Here is a 23,652-nt window from a genome sequence, read left to right as displayed (position 1 = left end):
CATCTACCACAATTCACGATCTCCACCATCGTCCACCACCATCAATGATCTCCACACCACTATCAACCAACACGGATAATCTCAATGACCACCACCCATTGTCGCCGATCCCCACTATCACCTATCATTGCCCATAATGTTCACTACCACCATGGCCGATGATCTTTACTACCACCACCTTCATCGCAATCTTCACCGCCACTGTAATCACTGTCTACAATCTCCACCTCCTCTTACCATCTAAAATGATCTCCACCACTGCCCTCAATCATCAATAATGGTGGCGAATGCTATGATGCACAATTTAATTAGATAAGGTACAAGAATCTAATATGAATCGATGTATATACTTAAATCGTTGATGTATATATTTAAAATAGGCATCCCGCATATGCTTAAATTTAATTTTTATTTTAATCTCATTCCCTGCTAAAAGGTGTGCATTAGTAACTAAGCATGCGTTATTGCCCATTTCAAATGCATAAATTGCCCTTTTGAAATGTCTGCATGTCACACCCCGACCCAAGATCGTGGGTCGGGGATCACAGCAACCGCCGCACACTCATAGGGAGCTCTACAGTCTATCCACGAGCATACAAGGCATCTCAACATGATATCAAAAATATATGGTGGAACAATTTAAACTAATAATATGCAATATTTATTTCATTAACTAACTCAACTTACAATATCTCATAATTCTAATATTAGTCTAAAATGATACATCAATTTAAATAAACTCTAATCTAAGATAACTTGTGCCGTGGTTCTTCTAGGTGCTCTTCCATATTGAAAACTCTGGTCGAGCTAATTCTTCATATCTGTAAAAATAGTAAAAAATCATATAATGAGCTAGATAGCGCAGTAAGTAATGAATACCTTAACTAGATAATTAATATAATAGTATAAAATATAAATACAAATTAGGATTTAATCAAAATAAAGACATAATCAATTCCATTTCAAAACATAAATCCATTAAAAATTCATATCTTTCAGGTATTCGTATACGTAATCATAAATTCGATTCGAAACAAATCACATTCAACTCAACAATCTTTAACTATAGCCACACTTATATATTAGGGCTAGGCCAGAAATAGAATCGTACCTATATCCTGCAGAGTGGGCTGGAATACCACACTTATACCCTACGAAATAAGTCAGAATACTACATTTATACCCTATGGTCGGGACAGAATCAATAGTAGTTAGAGTGCCAATGCATAAACCCCAATTAGTAGAGTTCTAAATATAGTCTAGATGGGAGTTCAAATCTGATACACATCAAAGTTTTTTTATAAAATAATAGTTATATCATAATCAAATCAAAATATGTATATATGATGTAAGAATAGTAACTAATTTAACAATATTCCAAAAAATATTGCTCCATTATATATATCTATTTTTTATTCAAATCACTATCCCGTAAAATTCATAAATCACATATAAATCTATTAACAATTTATTCGATATAAAAATAATATTATATAAACAAAAAAAAATCTAAAAAAGTCAGATCATTACTTATCTTGCAAATGCAATCCAACTAATAGATCCAATTAATCCCAAAAATCCTTTTCATAGCCTAACATTATAAAATTTTACTTTTCATTATAATTTCATAATAATTATTTTAAAAATAAAAATCAAAAATTCCAACACCCTCGCGGGGCTGACCAATAGTGGAGATCGCCTGGGTGGTGAACATATTCATGAGCCCAGCCGAGCTAGGCACCCGTCAGGCCTTGTTCAAAAGTCAACATATATTTCTTAGGCCCAGGCCCAACCTTCAGGCCTACCTTCCGTACTCAAATTCGGCTATTATATGGGCTTTAGGCTTTGAGCTGGTCATTGGGCTTCATGATAATTTTTATTTTTTAAAAAAAAACTTGAAAATGTTTTTAAAATGTTAAATATGAATAATTAAATATTTTTAATGACCTACAACATCTATTGTCCCACTAAGTTTCATATCAGCAATAATTGTCAATTAAATCTACAAACACATCAAACATAAATAAATAACACAAGCAAAATAAAAAAGAAATCAAGCTGGGTCAAGCTCGGGCAGGGATTAAATCCCCAAACCTGAGCCTGGCTCTGTTATTAAAGGAATATATTTTCCAGGCCTAGCCTAGCACAACAAGCCTAAATCTTTGCCCCAAGCCCACGCAAATGGCTTATGGCTCCCACATGATAGGTCTAACGGTGCTGAGTGGTAGAAAAAATCATTGGTGATAGAGGATGAGTGTAGAGATCTTCGGTGGGCAATGGTCTAGAATCAAAATCGACAATGGTAGTAAGGGTCAACTAGGGTAATAAATGATGATTGAAATTTTCCAACAATAGTGATGGTAGTGAGATTTGCCACTAATGTTGAATGGTGAGAAAGAAGGTCATGAAAGATTTCCTTCCCTCTAGGGCTACAACTTGAACAAGTTGGATCAGGGTGATGGCAAACCCTACTGTAACCCAACTTGATCAAGGTATGAGATTTTTCTATGCCAAACCAACCTAATCCCATTTACACTAAATTTGGATCAGGTCATATTATCAGGTCAGATGGAATAAGTCAAGTTGAGTTAGATTCTGCATTTTAATTGAGCTAAATCAAAGTTCAATAAAAAGTTTAAGAAAGGGAAAAGGTTTGGTGTATTTTTGTTAGATTAATTTTTGTTACTGATACCCCATCATTTATAAATATCAATAGTCCATTCGCACATGATATAACAAGGCTACAAATAAAATTATATAAATAATAGGTAATTCATATAAAACATGAATATATATTATTTATTCACTTATTTATATATAAACTTGAGTTGGGTTAGGTCAAGTTCGAGTTGGACTAGGGGAAGCTCATGTTGGATTAAAAATCAATCCTAACCTAACGCTACTTAAGATTAGAATGGGATTTTAGCCAAAGCGCAACATACTTTTATAAACCCCAACCTGACCTAATCCAATAAATGGGTTAAGAGGGCAAGTTCGAGTTGAACACAACCAAGTTGCACTCGTATTTGATGCAGCATAATATGTAACCAGTAAGTATTATAATCATCTGGAATATGCTAAGCCTCCCAGGAGCCAATGCATTTATGAGCTAAAACTTCAACAAGTAAATATTTAATTTTAATTCTATTATGTGAGCCAGCATGCAAACAAATAGGATTTAAAAGTTCTTGCACAATTTTTTTATAAATTTTTTATTATTGACGGTATCAAATTTTAACTAGTTTCTATATTTGTAGTGATATTGGCAATATCGAATATTAGCAATATTTCTATATTTGTAGTGAATAATTACAACATACTTTCTTATTACCAGATTCCATTTCGAGTATGATGTTGCACCAAGTTGAACGCCTGCTAGGGTTAGGGGACAAATCCTATAGACCTTTTGATATATTAACAAACCTTTTTTTGGGTAAAACTTCCCCCACCAAATAAAGGTTCTTAATTCATCCGTTGATTTATAAAATTTAGTCCAAAAAATTAAACAAAAGCTATCATATACCAGAAAAACAACTTTACCATTGCGAAATTAGTCAAATTAAGAGCAACTAGTTAAGTTGAAGTTCTCTTTGTTCCCCGTAGAGCCCATCAGTATACATCATATTCGCAAAATTTTGTGTGGGCAGCAATGTGATAAGCAAGAAAAATAAATAAAAATTGCAGGGAGAAGCCCTTAGAGCACAAAAACGATGCATAAATGAATTCATAACCAACAGGGATTGCAAAGATGCTGTCACTCTTTTTTGCTGGCATGGGCCTTTTTCTTCCTTTCTTCGAGAATATTGACATTTGCCTTTTTCCGTTCTCTGCTGATCTGTAAGACGAAAAAAATCATACCAATCAACCATTGGAGAGATGTTACAGATGTTTGAAAGGAGTACTAAAGCAATTACAAGTGCGATCATACACAGATTAAAGAATAGATGAGTAGACAAAACAAACAATGAAGTATCAGCATATGGGCGCGCGCGCAGACAGAGACAATCAGTCTGCCTGCAGACCTGAATCTGACCCACCTAGAACCGAAGACAACAGATTATTGCAAAAAGTATATATACGTATATGATCACTACTCATCAATGTCACCTTGCAAGAAGTTTCTGTGATCAGGAGGTCTAGGTGCTATTTGGCTCAAACCACCCAACCCACCAGCGAGCAAATGAGTTTGAGAGAGGGAGGACCTCTTTCTTTGGCAAAGCAGCAAAACAACAAAAGCCTAGAATCCGTGGTTCATGCTAGTCATGCAAATGAAAATCAATTCTATGAAAACTAAACCAAGTCTGATGATGTTCATGGCACAGATTCAAAGACTAAAACTTGAAACATTTCGTTATTGTGATAGTGGTGAAGCTACCCACGACAAAAAGAACGTTATTTGGCATAACTCAGAAGTGCTACAAGATTGGTGCAGGAGTGCTAATTTCCCAACCTCAAGCCGGGGTTTCATGAGTTTAAACTGCAAAATTCATTAGGTAGGTCACCTTACATGCCAACCAGCCTTTTTGATAAGGGCACAAATGGGCTAATAAGCTAAAATCAGCCCAACAGTTTGGACTGAAACTTTTGATCGAGCTCAGCAATTATTTCCTTGGACCGATTCAAGTCTTATATAATCATGAGTGAATTAAGTTCAAGGATGAGCTAGGGCTTGGGCGTTGAAGAAATCAAAGCCCAAGTTAAAGCCTAATTTTAGCCTGAAAAATTGGTTGGGTCTAGCATAAAATGGATGTACCTTTTGCCAATTTCCAGCTTACCCTGGCCTAAACTGATGGTTATTTTTCTGGTTTGTAAAATAAGATTCAAGACCACTCAAGCAGACAGAGAGATGAATAAGTACCTGCATTGCTTCATACAGCCTCCTCTTTTTACGTGTCATGGAAACCATGGAAAGGTCACGGGCATCCTTTTCCATTTGCTCTGAATCTGCAGGAGCATCTTCCTGTACATCTTCAACTGAGCTCTGCAAATTCTTATTTGACAAAGAAGCAGAGTAAGTAATCCCCTGAAGTTCCATGTTCAATTCATCATGGTACTGCTTCTCGAGAATTGCCAACTGCAATAACAATTACCAATCTGTCAGTCTGAAGACGCACAAAAATATGAAAAAGCATATCAAGCTTAGCATAGTGAAACGAAACCAACTAAAAACACACATACCACACACATACCTTCTGCTTCTTTTCAGCAGCTTCACTAGCTTCTGCCCGATCAATGATTCCTTCAGCTAAAAGATTCTGTGCATCATCCAAATCTCCACTCTCCAGACCTGGCATTGGTAAAACATGTTTGCTAGCTGCAGCCTGGAGGCGTTTGATTGTCTCAGCATATTCAGGGACATAGCCTTCTTCCTCATTGTCAACAAAAGGTGACAAATGAGGTGGAGGAACCCTGTTATGTCAAACAAGAAAATTATAAAAATTCTTTTTCTAGAAATAATAAATTGGCACACAAGCATTGAATTCCTAGACATTCAAAAATCATAAGGCAATTATACAGCTAACTGATAACATTAAATTATGGAATAAGACATAAACAATGTAACTGTGAAAAGGTCCTCCTGCTCCTCCAGCCCTTTTGTATGTCTTTAAAAGCTTAAGAAGATAGGCTATTTCCAGCATATGGTAATATTTCCATAGCCTTTTCTCAGGGAAGAAAGCATTAGGCTGGCAGATATATCCAAGTAGTACAATATAGGAGATGAATGTACTTACTCTCCTGACAGAAATGGCATAATAGCTATGGATATAATCTTCTATTTCTATGGGTGTATTTACTGTAACTTCAACCTTCATAAACTGAAGTGTCTGGCAGATATATCCAAGTAGTACAATATAGGAGATGAATGTACTTACTCTCCCGACAGAAATGGCATAATAGCTATGGATATAATCTTCTATTTCTATGGGTGTATTTACTGTAACTTCAACCTTCATAAACTGAAGTGTCTGGGATAGGTTATTCTCCAGACAATAATGTAAGCATATTTCAGTGATCAACAATTACTTTAAACAAATTAGAACTCCTCATAAATAAATCAAGCAAAAAACTAAACCCGCCATAGAAAAGTGATCAGGAAAAACATGTTTGAAATTAAAGACAATTAGCAAAGCACATTAAAGATCACATATGGATGGGTAGCAAGAAAAAAAGAAACAAAGATTACATGTGGATTATCTTCACAATCTTCTCAATAAGTTCATGAGACATTAGGTCAAAACAGAGAACATGTTAGTAATACAATTTAGACATAATCTTCAAAACCTTTGTTACCTAGGCACGAGTCTTGAAATTCTAGTATCAGAGAATCAGAACAAGTAAAGTAGTACCCAGAATAGGCACTTGTCTATCTCACTGGAAACACCAGACTTGCAATGCCGCAGTCAAATGCCATCTATAAATGCAACATCATCTATAGAATGAGGAAAATCAAGTAGCCATGCTAGGCAGTGAGACAACCTGTCAATGGATGTCCTAAAACATTCTAAAGGCTGGATAGCTGGTTGTAAGATATTCACGAATAGTCACTGGTCATAACTCGATTCTCAAAGCCCATTCTATGTAGATAGGATAATGCTTGGAAAATAGGCTTTACCCCTAAATTAAAAATTGTAGCCAAAATCAGAATTTTGGGCTAAAACCAAGCAGATCTGGAGGAAACCAACTAAACGTTCTAACGAGGAGAACCAAAAATAACATTAGAAAAATTGTTGGCAAGTGATAAAAACAGGGGTTAGGATAGTTACAAAACTATATAGAACAAGTAACTGTCTTGAAAAGGGGCAAAAAATTCTTAAGGCCTGTTTGAAAACATTTATGCCTGGATTCGGCAGGAGCTGCAGGGAAGAGTGTGTGGAGGGGGGAGAAAGGGAGGTCGCAGGAGAAGAGAGAGGGAGATCGGCGGGTATCGCAGCCTGATCCCAACAGGATTGGAAAAAAAAGGACCTCTCAAGGTCTGTCTTTTAATCCAGCAGGGAACAGACCGTGTGACCCCCTTCTGTCTCCCTCTCCCGCTCCCTCGCTCTCTTCCCCTTGCTCTCTTGTTGTCGATCCCGTTGATCCATCAGGGATGCTGCCAAACAAGTCCTTAAAGTTGTGAGATCCTTTTGCATGTAAACATCTTCTCAGGCCATACGTTTTCTTGACAAGCTGTCATCTATAGTTCGATGCTGATGATGGCAATGACAAAACTTAAAGAAATTAACAGTGCACTGGTAGTACCATTTTGGCTTATAGCACCAAATAAAGCTGGACCATATATGTTTTGGGGTTCATTTGTAACATCTCACAAAAGATATGAAATATTTTGCCTGGGCGAAACCATAAGCTTTATTACTCAAAATCATGATCCAATACAAAAAATCATCTATATAGCTAACTTAAAATACTTGTCCCAAAAACATGCAACAACAAATACCTCAAAGCACCTATCCACTTTATCCATATATCCAGTTTATAAATATGCTTCCGAATCTATCAGATGGAGTATATAATAGATCCAACACAACCATTGTGATCACATTTAGGTATCTCCGGGCCATCAGTTTGTCCTTCCAAAATCATGTGCTCCAGGGTTTCTACTAAGATAACATCATAACATACTTCTGGGAATTCAACAGAACACAATTCTGGAGCAGTCTGTGCATTTGAAGAAGAATAAGTACAAAAGATGAAAGGAATTAGATGATGATCGCCCCCAAAAAAAAATATGGAGTTGCTAACCTTTTCATGGAACAATGGTTCATAATATAGACATAGATCTACCTAGAGAACACATAATATTATTGATCTGGGTAAATAAACATATTCGTAGCAGGATAATACCTAACATAACCACAATAAATTGTTCATGAATTACATATGTAACTTTTTATCAGTCTTTTATCCTTGAATAATCCAAATCTGACCCCATTTTCAAACGAGCATAAGCTTATGAAAATTCAACGACTGCATGAAAACACACCATCTGAAATTTTGTTGGATTAAACTATGCATTAATTCTTCCCCATAATGAATATAAGCTATCAGAATATTGATGACAAGTGCAAAATGAAGAGGGATAAAAGCCACCCAGAGTTAAATTTTAGAGAGCTGAACTGATATTCAAACAACCAAAAATTAACAAATTTTAAACAATTTTTTATTTTCTTATCCAAATTCAGTCAATTATATCTGAATAAAACAGTTTTGACCTGGTTCACAATTAGTTTTACCTGAAACTGAGCCAAGAAAACACATTTAGACAATAATTTGGCTCCATATTTTGTGAAACAGGAGAAAACACATTGCTATCTGATAGGTGCAGTTCAAATCCCCAAAATACCTGAATGTTTAGTTTGATATTTCATACATTGTTTCAAGTCATCGGGCAGATCTTCATATAGACCAAACATGTCTGAGAAACTCATCCAACATAAGCAAGTTTGCAACCATTTCTCAAAATTGCCAATCCATCTTACATTTATTTTATGCTCTGGGTATAAATCTTTCCTAATGTTTTCTCTTACAGCATATGCCATACCAAATCACACTGTACGCTACATTGTCATGTGCCTCCTAAAAGTTAATCAAATTCTATGTATTATTTTCATGCAACAAAATATTCCCATCAATTTCCCAAGCAAGAAGGTACAATCAGTTAGTCAAGCAGGTCCATGACTTTTGCCATGGAGATTATTTGATTCCATAATCACCAATGCATATTGTGTACATCATATTGAGTGTGTAAATCAGTAAGGATATAATGATTTGATTGTTTGAATATACTAACATAGTCTAATTTATAATTCATGCCATGCTTCTAAGAACTCCTTACTTTGCTGGAAAAGCTAGGAACAATTGTAACATCAAAGTAGAGACTGTAGAGCTAAGGAGAAACAAGGCATATCTGGAAGCTAGATAAGGTTTAAGATGCACACAGCACATTCTGAATGAAGGCATAAAGTTGTACAAGCCAAAGGTTTCACGGAACCAAAGAATCAGCTGATAATTAATTAATAATTTACTGTAGTTACGATTATGCTACTAATCTATTCTCCTGCATCAAGCAAGAGCCTCTGCAACCAGTCTGCCTGTACTAACATGTAATGTGAACATATATAAAGCATCTAATACATACCTTCCAACCAAATATGCCTCTGTTGGTAATATGATCCTGGCGTTTACACAATCAAAAACCCATTGTGGTTGCACATATTCTCTAGAAAGAAACATATGACCTTGCGTTGGCCTATCAACAATCTGCATAATGCCAAACAAGGGATATTAGAAAGGTAAGTCTACGAGCCAACCTATAGCAATTCAACAAGAAACTCTGCAACAGATAGAGTTGCAGTTTCATTCTGCACAGTCCACAGTGATTAAAGTGAAACCTAAACAAATACATCTAAGACTACCAACCATAACCAACAACCATTTACCCATTTATCTGGGATTGAATATCATGGTTCCTACTCTGCTATTCACATTCAGAAAGGGCCAAATCTATAGTTTCCTAAGTGAGGTAAAAATGGTGGACATGTATCTATGTTGGTGGCAATACCTATACTTGCAGGATGTTAAAGAAATTATTTAAATAAGAAAAATAGTGGTTCTTGAAAAGCAAATAAAAGAACTTTCAGAGTTTTTTAACTGATATAATGCTTCCATTTTTCTCTCTTTCTATTCTTGTGTGAGAGTGAAGAGAAGGAATCAAGGCTTATAGAATGGAGAACCTCCTTTTCCTACTCGTAAAGAATTAAGTCAAAGAAAACAAAAGGTGTTTTACAAAATTATAGGAACCTAGTCAACATGGAGCACCTCAGTTGACCTGAGGGTCCATAAGAATCTATGTTTAAATAAATTAAATACACTCAACATGCAATTTCCAGGGTTTGCACGTCATTTTAAGTAATCAAGTAACAGATGCTTCTTTGACTCATTTATGACCATCAACCGATTATATCACTATTTTGAAAGTAAATAAAATGTGATTTAAAGTTATCAAAATATAAATTCAGAACATGCATCACACATTTGTGCATATTATATGTATGTATATATGTATGTAAAAAGAAAGGTGCTTTACAAAATTATAGGATCCTAGTCAACATGAAGCACCTCAGTTGACCTGAGGGTCCATAAGAATTTATATTTTGATAAATTAAATATACTCATGCTTGTATGTATGCATGCATATTTGTATACATGTATGCATGAATGCATGCATGTACATATCATAATTTTTGAAGTATGAATTCTGACACCTTGAATGGGTGTCTGACATCAAAGCCCATAGTATCCAAGTGACAACTTCAGGCCTCAGAGCTCCAAAGGATGTTGCCTCGAGAATTTTACCAACCAGGCATGGACCCGCGGTTGGCACTAGTGCCCTACTTAGAGGAGCTCCTAGATTAAAATCTTGTGAGGTGTTCCGATATGGTGTTCCTAGGCATTGGGCACATTTGTGGCTGGTGCAACATGGTGCTAGTTCGGGTCAGTTTAAGGAGGGATAAAGCAGCATTGACTGCTTAACTGATGTGTTGCGATATTGCACAGCTAGCGACATCAGAGTAAAGCTGTGTTTCTTGATGGCTTTGAGATATGGTACCTCCTCATGCATCTCGGATACACTTGTAAGTCATCTTTTCCATTAACTACTACCCAAAAAGAAGGGAGGAGGGTGGGGGGCAAAAAGAAAACGGAATTGGGAGACTTAACTCCTACCCACGAAAAAGGAGGAGAGGCGGTGAGGTTAAAAAAGGGAACGGGAAATGATAGGTTACACAAATCGACTCTAGAAGAGTTGGAAGATTTAACAATCAATTTTTGGACCTTAACCACGTGACAAAAAAATCGACCAAGATATTTCTCATAAGTGCTATAAGGTAATTATAATATCCATGAAGACTAACATTTCCAATGACAAGGTAAATATCATAAATTATGGTATGCAGTTTATACAAATCTATTGGAGAAAGCATTACTAATGTGATTTAATGTAATCAACAATACTGCAATATTATGTGAAAGAAATCTGATCATTAGCTAATGCAAGCAACAATTTAGATGGCGAAGAAAGACATAGCTTAAATGATGTTGAATACATATTTCTAGAATTAAATATGTGTGAAGACTAGCAAACCCAATTATAAAGGAAACCCAGACCAAGATCAGTCCAAGACACTTCTACATAATACAACAAAACTATGTAACTTTGCATTAACCAAACCTCTAGTCCATAAAATATGTTATCGTAGTGTTCATGATACAAGCATCTATAGAACAACATGGCCTGATGCATGTGTCTGCAGACATGCAGATATACATGCAGAAATACCAATCTCCGCAATACAAAATCTATGAGCACTTGATTGCTCACACACATACAGAAAAGTAAACGAACATGATTAAACATATACAGACTTCAAATATAGATACAATACATCAAGAAGGATCTAATATTCAAATTTTAAAAATTGACAGAATTAAAAATGTCGGACTATCGCAGTTTTTTATTATTCATGAAATATATTCCAATTAAGTAAGAAATTTCATCCTTAACTCTGCCATAGTCTTATGATATTTCCTTTCCAAGGAATCATTACTTGAACATTTTTAGCTTGATTATATCCATTAGTAGGATTTCTTACATATCCAAATATACTTTCTACAAAAGCATAATAACAAGATAAAAAATGTCATAGTCAAACATTTATATATTTAAAAGGGAGAGCTTTCCTAGTACAAAATGTATAATCAAGTTTAGGACATCTTTTATTGAATTTGGAAAGATCCTGACAGAATTTTATGCTAGAGATTTACTCAAATGCAAGGAAATTAGACTTTGCTCTTTTGTGTTTCATATAATAGTTTTTATTCCTTGGGGGAAAAAAGCAAAACAAATAACTCAAAACCCAATGGCCATGCAAGCCTTAGCAATTTTCTAATCAAGATACATATACAATCCTGACCAATTAACCATCAATCAACTCACTCAAACCTTGTCAATTTTAAGAATGGCCCCACAATGAGGTTTGGATTGACAGAACACATGGTCATTATGGAGCATAAATTAGTTACAGTTAAAGATGCAAACAAGTCAATACACTTTGTTATAAAGCATCATTTAAACCCGATTTATCTTGGTAAGCAATACATGCCATGTCCAACCGAAAATTGGTCATCCAAATACATGCATTTTGATACCTTTTTCCTTCTTCTTTGCATGTGCTCTGTCTAAATGTGATTCAAAATGATTAAATGGAGAAAAAAAGAAACCACCGTCATATCCAGAACTTCAAAAAACTATTTTGTGTATTAAGATCACTGATAACCCAGCTCACATGTACGTGAACATTGTGTATACGTCATTGCATCATTCACGTGATAAAGACATCCAATGAGCTGCTTCACACATGCACACACTCGCACGCCCACACACACACTACAAAGAGAGTTGGGGTTAATGGATGCAAGCATGGGTGAAAATGTTCATAAGCACCAGTGTGCATGCAAAAATGATTGCATACTTAGGTTCAGAAAATAGCGACGTACCATTACAACGGAATCAAAATTTCAAGTAGAAGAAAAAAAAAAAGGCTCCACAAGGATCAGTTCATAACATTTTTGTACTTGCAAATCCATTGCTCTCAATTTGTGCCTACTTGGTGCAGTTTGACTATAAAGCATACCAAAAAGGTTTAATGCACAATAATACTTAAAAAGCATATTTAAAATGAAAATTTCAGTAATAACTAAATGTAAGGAAAGAACTTCCAAATATTTTAGTTTATTGCACCTGATGTGTGATGTCCTCATCGGATTCTTTAAATGGAGAACCATCACCTTCCCAAGAAACCATACCTCCAAAAGCTGGAATAATGAAAAGCAGTGACTCCCTTGGGACCTAGGATAGGTACAAAATTATAAGATGGATACAGAAATGATTTATATAACTTGTAAAAATCTTGCAAAAAATTTCAAACAACAGTTTCCACTTTATATAAAGAGAATAGTTCTGATATATTTAGAATAATCTGACTCAGAATAATTCATAATGAAAGACTCACCTCGCGGCTTAAAAAAAACTTCAAATTTTTGAAAAGATTTTTGCAGTCCTTTGTTTCATTGTCCTCATCATCTGCAGCAGTAGCATCCTCCACAAGGTGCATCAACGTACCTGGTTCATTGGCTGGAAGCTGATGCTGAAGCTGAGCCAATCTAAGATCAGATTCATCAGTTTGTGCATCTACTTTTTTGTCCTCAGACTGTTCATTTTCAGGCGAACTGATGGCTCGAGAATCCCCCAATTGTCTTTCAGGAGCAGCAGAAACATAACGACATAATGCATAAAGCTCTAATAAACACATAAAAAGCAACAAGGACTGGAGTAAGAATATTGTGAAAAAAACAAAATGCCAAAAATAAAAGTCTATGGATGACACAAAATGGAATACGCCATAATAATTGGAACCAAGTTCTGTGACATGACCAACAATTGCAGGCTAAAGCAAACGATTTCCCCAAAAAAAATGAAGGATACATCCGAATATCTACCTGCTGCTAAAGCTTCTAGTCGAGGGTCCAGAAGAGGTGGATATTTCACATTTATTGAATGGTAAAGCTTAAAATTTACAAAACCTAGAAGAGCCTGCACAAAACAAAAGGTTAGAAAAGAAATAGAAAATCAAAAATAGCAACAAGAACAAGACCTGATATACAGGTATATATCAGAATAGGCAAATGCACGTCTCAAGTCTCAACAGCATAAGATAAATCAAAATACTGCAAATTATTGGAGCCGGCTTATGCTGACAATCTATGTTACGAACAAAGAGGCGCAAGAGACAGTTTTCAGTGCATGTCTATAATTCTTTCGCGCACCTAAAAATTCCTGCTGAGGACCAATATACAAGTGCCATACCCATATGGCCACACCCAAGTGCTAGGGAAAAATCAAGATTAAGTAAAAACATCACTAGAATAAACATAAAAGATTGTGTTTAACCCCAAGCCACAAGTATTTATTTTGAATGCTCAGACAACTAAAAATCTAATCACTTAACCTTCTGCAAATCAAATTTCTAAACAAAAACCTAAATCACACACTTCCAAATAACAGAAACTTGAAGTAACCAAAGTACCTAATAGGAAAATTCGCCAAAACAAAATAGTCAAGAAACTTAGGGCCTGTCTGGCATCATCATCGTTTTCATGTTCTTGTTCTATATAAATTAGTGAAACACTACATGTAGATTTATGTTGAAAATAGCATTTGCACACTTCTTCAGCTCCTCCTTGTTTTAATATTCACTCCTTTGCACAAAGCAATAAATTTTGCTTCCAAAAGCTCTAAAGATAATGCAGTAAATCTTAAAAACCAAAAGGGTTTCATCATACAAGTTGTTCAGTCCAGTTCATTTTTCTTCACGGGTTTGAAAAGAAAAGTAGAAAAGAAAAGCAATACCAAATGAGTCCTTAGATATTATGCCATAAGAGTCAAACTCCTTGCCCACCAAACCAATCACTACTAATGGCATTCTAGGGTCCCACCAGCTCAGGACCTTTTAATACCATGGCAATTTTGCCAATGTCAACTAGCATCAATTACAACTCAAGCTATATCAAACCAGTTAATAGAGTAAAGACACTTTATGCACTTCCCTAAGTGTAGAATTGGGCTTGTGGTAAGGCTTAACCATAACTCTTTGACTTACAGAACCCTAATCATTTTGAGTCAGCATCATGAAATATGACAAAAAATTAATAGTATACTTGCATTTTTTTGGGCTTGTCTTGTTTAGAGACATCTAACAAAATCTAATTTTCAATTTCTTTTTGTATTTCTAGTCTATTTAGATATTTGTCTGAAAACTAGTTTCTCTTAGACAAACAAAACTCTCTCACATCACAGTTTCTCTATAAAAATGAAGCATACAGATACAATAATAAATATAATTACTAATACAAATAGCAGCATGTTCAATTCTATTAAATTTTTCTAAAAATTTCAATCTTGTTGAATATATGATCATTAAAAAGTTTAATCAAATATAATACAAAAATATAAGCAGTAGGTTAGATGGAACAGATGTAAATAGGTATGTCTGCAACTCCCAAATTCGCTGCCTTTGCTATAGCCCAATAAGTGGTGGTATGACATGGTATAACATGCTATGTAGCTACTTCTGTCACAGACACAATAGAGAATTTTAAAATATCCATATCATCCTTTCATCTCCAAAATCACTTTTAATATTTAAACACAAACTTGCATCTGCATAACCTCTATTTAAGACAATTTTCTCATTGCAAATCCTAAAAATTGAATTTAAAGTTTGTTCCTTGAAAGTCTAGAAAATTATTTTATTTCATATTGACTAAAACCTTCATGTTGGATCCCGTGCTAGGTAGGGAAATCATTGTTCCCAGTATTTCCACAAAAGCTAAAGCAACAGTACTAAATAAGCATTTTTATGAACTAAATATTTTTTTGTATTCAATGTGATATCTAGTACTAATTAACATGAATCACTCCTTGAGATTCGTGCGGGCAGCACATACTCCTCCTTATCTAAGCACATGATCCATTCTCTATATTGACATGATAAATAAGCTCAAGAACAAATTGGCGTTAGGTTTAGTAAATCTCAAGCTTGCCTATTAAAATCTTAATTCACAAGCTAAGAAATCAAATTTGTATTACATGGTGTAATAGGCAACTCATCCAACTTGGAAATAAAAAACAAGAAAACTATCTTTCTCAGATTCAAATCCATGATATGCCAAACAACAAGCAAGTAGGTCAAACATGCTTAAAAAGGTCTAAACATACATTCTAAAGCCATCATGTCATATCTCCAATCCATTAGAAACCATCGTGTAAGTGTTAAAGAGCAATTAACAACTTCTTATTGGACTTTAGGGTTTGCAGTTAAGGTACAAAGTTGACACCTTCTAAGCAGCCTCAACCTTACCTAGGCTGTTGTCATTTCTTTCTGGTCATTATTCACTTAATGTTGCTAAATTTAAACCACTTCCCACAAACATATCAGAATACCTGAAAATTGAAAAAGCTCAAGGACATATCACATGCCTATCGCCCCTCCAACTGAGACCAAAGATTCAGCATGCTTTCAAGTATCAATTCAGACTCATGACCAAGACTTATTGTCATGAATGGGCTTGAACACACAACAGATCAATGCATGCCCCCCTTTTACATGGCAACAGGTTTTTAGAAATACAAAACCTTAGACAGGAATAGAAGATGCTAAGGTACAACAAATACACCAAAAGATCATTCCTAGAAATAGAAAGCCCATAGCTTCTACTAGTATCATAAAGAGTGTTCACTAGAGGCCAGAGACATGTTTACCCTGACTATCCTTGTTTTGAATGTGTCTAACTCAGGTGCCATTCTCTCATGGTCAATTCAAAGAAGAAACTCCAAGCATCGAACTAGGATGGAGAAGGCACGTGTTAAAATGTTGCGAGCATCATTAAAGAATGTTCACTCAAGACCAGAGCCGTTTATTCTTACTATTCTTTTAATGTGTCCAAATCAGGTGCCATTCACTCATGATCAATTCAAAGAAGTAACTCCAAACATTGATCTAGGATGGAAAAGGTACATGTTAAAATGGTGCAAGATAACTAGGATAACAAGTGACCGAACAAGAGTGACAAATGGAACGAACATGTAAGCTGGGAACACAACAAATTTCTGAAATCAAAATCAATATTATCCGGATATAGAAAAAAAGGGCATACCTATACATCTATCCACATCCATATTAAATATCATTATCAGATTTCTATATGCTAAGCATCTGCAACTTGAGATATACCCGCATTGAGTTGAAAAAGGGTTGCAGAGCGGGAAAAAGATTGGAACAACATAGACATAAATCACGGATATGTAAATTAGATTTCAGTCAATTTATTAACTTAGAGAGCATGGTTCATGCTTTTTTCAATGATTATATCATGAAAAAACTTTTTCAAATACGAATTCAGTATACGCACAACCTTAAAGTTTTGTAGCGCAAGAAGACTAATCTAAACCTGGACAAGAAAGTCCATCCAAAAAAACATTAGGGCATGTTGGACTAAGATCCACACTAAATAAACATTTAGAACTGCAAGCTCTGCTACCAAAATCAGATCTTTTGTTCGGACCAAATTAGGAATGATGGGATCATAATTCAAAATATTTCACGGTGCTAACATTTGCAGACCATGTTGTCGCCCATAGGGTTAAAGAGAATGAAACAGCATTACCTCATAGAATTCTAAAAAGGTAAGCATAACATTGAAGTCAACATCTTCTGTCAAAACTTGTTGTAGGGCATGTGGTGTTAGCCATGTGATCTTTTGACCCTCAACCTCAGCCTGTCAAAAAATTGAAACAAGGTACTGTCAACATATGAAAGATAGACAGATTGAGCATTCCAATGTAGAAGATATCAGCTAATATTACCTGGTAATATATGCCTTTCACGGATATGAATGTTTTCCGAAGGCTATGAGTTCGAGATATGTAGGCTTGCCATTCATGACTTAACCTAATCAAAATCAAAAAAGCATCTTCCCACAGGTTATTCATTCGATTATTTCATCCAAAAAAGAGAAAAAAGTAGCAGATGTACATATGCTGTCTTAAAAGCCTATGATATTATCAGTATTCAAGTGCTATATCACGAGGGACGGAAGCCAATGGCCTGTACTGCAACTGTCATGCCATGCCGCACCAAAATCCTAAAATAAAATTTAAAAAAATAAAAAGAAATTTTGACCAGCACTGATTTGTTTTGACCAGTGTTAGAACAGCACGAGCCAGCATGGTTCAAAACCCTACAATACACAGCACCATCACACATGCATATGCCCCATGATGGCACCAGCCCAGCATGCCAGCACAGACTGGTGCTTAAAACCTTCCATATTTTATTCAACACTCTCTTGCATGCTTCAAATTCCAAATTTAACATTGCAATGAAACAGAGCTAATAAAAGACTCTCGTTGATGAATAGGTCTGAAAACCATTATAGTTCAATGCTTTGCAGTCCCTCACTCCTTCAAGGAAGTATTCCAACATACTGTATCTTTTCTATTTTGAGATTGCATATTTCCTCTTGTATAAAATAATTAATCAAAAATTGTGTTTGCAGTTTACCTTTTCTGCAATTAGGCTGTGTTTCGATGTCGAGCAGTTAACCAGCCCCCTCCCCCTTTCCCACCCTCGGATATATTTAACCATTTGTATTCAACACCTACGCCTAACCAGCTAACCAACGAATAACTTCATTCGCTGTTTGGTTGATGCTTCCATGGTTACTGGAATGAAGTTGTGGAAAAAGTGTAAGAGTGGTAAGGGAGAGAGAGAGAGCACTGGGTGGTTAGAGTTACTTCAACCTCCTCCTTGAAATAAACTTACCTCAGTTAAGCAACTTTGGGGCTTTTGATCAAATAAGTTTATCCACCACTTTCTGGATGGTGTTTGGCTCATTAACAAGACAACTTTATGTTATGCACCCTTTAACTAGCATCCGAACATAACCTTAGGGTTTCAGAACCCCACCCCTTGTCATCATAAGATGTGATATCCCCCTCCACGGCCCAAATTTATCTACTCATGGTTCACCAAACTAGATGGTACCATCCAGTGCAATGCATAGCATCAATATGGGGATACGGTGTAGTACCACAGAGATCTAAGACCTCGTCTACAGCATCTATATTACACAAGTTTTTATATCTTGGTACAAAGCTCATACCAGTATCTTAGATACAGTATAGCATGGTACAGTATCGCATTGTATTGACACAAGGTACAGATGCAAAATCAGTGTTAAGTCAGCAAGGTATCCATATCATGTATGAAAAAACAGGTCAAATCAGATAGTACAAATTGGTACAAGTACCATGTTATTACATCCATTGCAACAATTGTTCAACAAGATCAAATAGCACTCATATCATATTTCTTTTCCCTTCTTTCCTTTTTTTTGAATTTTCTTGTTTTTCTCTACACTCTTCATTTCACTAAATTTATATATTTTTCCAAAAGCATATATTTCCAAATAAAAGGAAGCCTGATTAAAAATCAGATTTCAGATGAAAGGCACTCTAAATCTAAACACCACTCTAAATCTAAAACTAGCTCAAGACCCTAATGCTTTTCTCTGCACAGAATAGCTTCTACAACAGCATACAAGAGTCTACATCATGAAACAAAAACCTTCTAAAAGCTAAACATCCCAATGGCTTTCCTAAGTTTTCCAGAGAGGAGTAGGTCAGCTTCCATTCAGCTTCCATAAGTTTTATCTCAAAAAAAGACAAAAAATATAAGCATAGGAATCAAGCCACATGGTGTAAAAGAAGAGGAAATGCATTAAAAAGTGGTTCAGCCATCACACAGGGTTTATACACTGGTCAGCCTCTACCAAGTCGTTATCAACTTCAGCCAATACCCTTTCCTCTTGCTCATGTCAGTGGCTTCCACGACACATGGCTCTAAGCTTAACAAAAGGCCCATAGCTTAACTATGAAGCAAATCTCAAGTTCCACTAACTACCTTCCAATCCCAACACGCCATCAAAATAATATCAAATTATATACATGACACCCTCAACAGAAGATTGAACATCACAATCCTCCAAGAAAAGAATCGCAAGAACCTACTAAATATTTTCCTTATTTTTGCATCAATTCACTCCTCTCACGCAGGCTCTTATAAATAAATCATCTATGCAAATCATATCAAGAAACCAAAATACTTCAGTCATCCAACTACTTGGCTCACCATGACACTGTTTGTTATAAGGTTTTAGTAAAATGAGTTAATACAAAACCTAAAAAGGTTTGTTTTATAAAAATAACTGTTTGGTTGCTTTTCATAAAACCTGTTCTGAAATAACCAATGCAGATAAATTCTTAAATTTGAGTTTATGAAAAACAGCAGCCCACCTGTTTTTCAGAAAAGCTGTTTTACACAAATCAGATTTTTTTTTTCAGAAGATCAGTACTAGTAAAGCTTATAGACAACCAAGCAGAATCCAAATCATGCTCCTAAATTTAAAAAAAATGTTGAATAAGAACAGCCATAAAACTGGAACACTTGTATCAGATACTATTGTTTAAAGAATGTACCTTTATGGACAAGCACATTTTTTTCCAAGCAGATATAAAACAGAACTCATAATGAAGTAAGCATTGTGTAAAAAGGATCATGAAACAATTGCACAACCATGATTATCCAAATATCCAAAAATATAAATCATAAAATCATGCAATTCGGGCTACTTCATTGACAACAATGTATAAATAATTATATCTACCAATAAAATGTCAAAGGTACAGATATAGTAATCCTAACTGTTTTTGCAGGGATATGCATTAACTTGATACCATGTGGTTGAATTTCAGCATAATTTTTATATTTGATGACAACTGACCTTCATGCTGCACTCAAATTCATAATATACAAATCATACATTTTTCTTCCTGGTAATCTAAGAAATCCATAGACATATATGCTATAGGTTCTTTTGTTTATAATCAGTAATTATTTTATACTAATTATACCTCAGATTTTGTTGACATAAATTATAATAATATCCTATATAAGCAACATTAATCAAGCAAATGAGTAACATCACATTAAGACATACAGCCAAAGTTGAGATGTAACAAAAAATTTGCCCAACTAATACTCAGTTCTCATTTCTTTGATAGGACTCATTCATAAAATTAATCCATCCTTCATCAGCCTAGAAGTAACACTAAAAAACTGATAGTTATCACAAGAGAAAAAAATGTTCTAACAATCCAATATCTCTCAAATTAATAATATATAAACAAGTGATAAATTGATTAATTGACATGCTTTTTTGATATTAATAGCTGTTGGTTCTAAAATTTGGTTACCTCCAACTGCAAGTATTAACACAAAACCAAGCCAAGAGTCTTTAGCCATAACAGATTGTGTTTTCTAAGTATAAACTACAAAATATGAGTTTTTGATATTGCGAAAACTTTTTAAACCAATATCTTGCAAAAGCCTACCAACTTGTTAGCCTAAACAAACTAGCGACTCTAGTCAAAGTTGTGAAGTTAGAAAGACAACACATATTGGATTCCCACCAATTCGAACCTACACATATTGACCTTTATATTGTTACACAGAGTGTCTGAAATAAGTAAACCAAGAACATGCTGTCAATGTAATGAACTGATCTTTTCATGCCTAAGCAGTGTTTGTGCAAACATGATTAAAAAATATAAAAACATACTCAAGGACTTAACAACAGCCAACCTTCGACAATTATGGATTTGTGGCACTTGAATACGTTCACCCCCTACAGCAGGCAGTGCAGCGAAAAGGTGTACCATAGTGAGGCAATCATCCAAATCTCGAAGTGCATCAACAAAAGTTGGGTACCTGAATCACGAGATGCAACATCATAAAAGGGCATTGATCAAAACACATATCATATTTGGCAAGTTGAGAATTTACAAACCTCTCTAAGATAAGCCTATCAAGCTTATATGTTGGCTGGCGGTTCAGTAGCCTATCTGCAAGGTCCCTATTCTTCCTTGCTAAAGCCTTCTTAACCTTTCTCTTATGGGCCCTTATATCCCTGGAGAATAGCAAGAAGACATGTAAATATGGAACTGCATGAATTTGATTAAACCATGAACTAAGACCACCGATAGTCATCAAAATACTAATACCATGAGGAAATAATGTGGCACAATTCAAATTTTATAAACTACATGCAGGACACCGGCCATGTTAGCCACCAGGACATCCGATAATTTATCGGTATATTTAAGGAACTAGTCACTCCTCGACCCTCAAGACATATATTGATACATACCAGCTCACCAACCCAAGCAAACAAGAGGAAAGTGGCAAAAAATAACAGTAATCACATGAATGATTAGAAAACCATGAACAGAGAGAGAATATGAACTTATCAAGGGACACCTAGGTATCACATCAACTGAGGACAAGATGACGGATAAGATTTCTACACCACGGTATAAAGTTCAGTAACCTCCTTAGCAAATCATGCCAAACCACCAACTCTTACAAACTTATGAACTAAAGCAACAGTATGCCTGAAAAAGATAGCTGCACTCAGAAAATGGAATTGGCGCAAATCCAATAAGATCAGTCGCATCCCAATTCCTATCCTCGCAATATCACCATAATATCAAGATTATACCCCATCATGCAGGGAAATACCAGTACAAATCCAAAGGTAAGATTAAATCGATAGATTCAATACTATTCCAGTTCAATCCAGGCATTGCTATGTGGCAATACCTGAATTTCTCGAGCAGAGGCTCGTGAGCAAGAAACGCGATATCCTTCATGTGATAATAAGTCTTGTGATTTCCTTCGACCTTCTTCTTTGGCTCTCGCGGGAAGATGCCCTTGAGGATGCATAGCTTCCTGCATGAAACACAAGGGACAAAAACAAGAAAATTGAACAAAAAGCCAAAAATCAGCAAAAAGTCGCTACACTAAAATTGAGCTAAAAAAAATCTTGAAACCCTAATAGTCTCGAACCAAAAAAAGAAAAAAGAAGATTCCTAGTAAAAAAAATCAAAACTGACCAATAAAAGAAAATCCTGAAACCCTAATAATCTCGACTTGAGGAGTGAGAAGAAGAGCACCTGAAGGTGGGGAGACTGACTTGAAGATGGTGAACTGCCTTTGTTCTTGTGATGTATTTAGCAGCATTTCCCTCCTTCTTCTTCCCCTGATTTAAAAAAAAAATAGAAATTAAGGAAAAAATTGGAATTCAAGATATCGCGATAACGAGAGAGATGGTGAAGAAATTACAGGAGGTCTGTAATGCTTCGGCATCTTGACGGGGATGAGAAGCGATGGAGAGAGAGAGAGAGGCTGCTGCTCGGGTGCGGCCGCCGCTGCTTGGTTCGAAGTATGCGAACCAGAGAGACCAACCGACCCAAGGGCTATGGGGTTTTATGATTCGAAAGCCACTGAGGATAACGGCGGCGGATTCGGGACACCGGTTGGACCGTGTTCGGCTAGACCGGGGATTTAATTGAACAAATGGCGAATGATACGGTTCTCCAAATACCCCGTCCGATTCATATTGGATGGATCGGATTTTGTCCATATCAACCGGGCCGGTTTCCAAGTAATAAGTGCATGGCTAATGTGGTAATATTGTTGAAGCGAAGGGGCATTGTCAACTCCCCTTGATCTCCTCCTTAACCCTGATCTGGGTGGTTCTATGTACACCCCCCCTATTGCTCAGGACACCCCCCAAAAATTAAAAAAAAATTAAATACTCTCTACACCCCCCCATTTGCTAAGGACACCCCTAAAAAATTAAAAATTCCTAAATTACCCCCCACCCTCCCCACCCCCTCACCTAAATTGCTCTCTACACCCCCCAAACCCCCCCCACCCCGCTCTTCCCCTCCAAAACACCCGCCGGCTTCTCCCTTCCGCCCAAAAAACCTCGCCTCAAGCACCTCGCCGGCGGCCAAACCCCCTCCGTCTCCCTTTGAACTGTTCCGCCCAAAGCACCTCGCCAACGCCCAAAACCCCCCCGTTCCCCCTTCTCCCTCTCGTCGCCGGCATTCTCCCGATCTCCGACCACCTCGCC

The 23,652-nt window shown here is 36.0% G+C and overlaps 1 protein-coding gene across 1 annotated transcript; it reads right to left on the bottom strand.

Moving 5' to 3' along the window:
* Positions 1 to 3,520: 3,520 nt before the first annotated feature.
* Positions 3,521 to 22,996, bottom strand: LOC103715924 (pescadillo homolog). The gene is made up of 14 exons (XM_008803723.4): positions 22,857 to 22,996; positions 22,688 to 22,773; positions 22,335 to 22,463; positions 21,523 to 21,642; positions 21,318 to 21,443; positions 17,480 to 17,564; positions 17,281 to 17,391; positions 13,555 to 13,648; positions 13,068 to 13,354; positions 12,797 to 12,904; positions 9,137 to 9,258; positions 5,190 to 5,409; positions 4,859 to 5,074; positions 3,521 to 3,835 (listed from the first exon to the last, which is right to left on the bottom strand). Exons 1-14 carry the CDS (start codon positions 22,878 to 22,880, stop codon positions 3,755 to 3,757), a joined length of 1,809 nt encoding a protein of 602 aa, XP_008801945.1. The 5' UTR covers positions 22,881 to 22,996; the 3' UTR covers positions 3,521 to 3,754.
* Between the last annotated feature and the right edge of the window lie 656 nt (positions 22,997 to 23,652).

Source organism: Phoenix dactylifera, chromosome 6 (genome assembly GCF_009389715.1).
Source record: "Phoenix dactylifera cultivar Barhee BC4 chromosome 6, palm_55x_up_171113_PBpolish2nd_filt_p, whole genome shotgun sequence".
Lineage (NCBI taxonomy): Eukaryota > Viridiplantae > Streptophyta > Magnoliopsida > Arecales > Arecaceae > Phoenix > Phoenix dactylifera.
The sequence above is the reverse complement of the archived record's forward strand: the minus strand, read 5'-3'. Positions and strand labels throughout refer to the sequence as shown.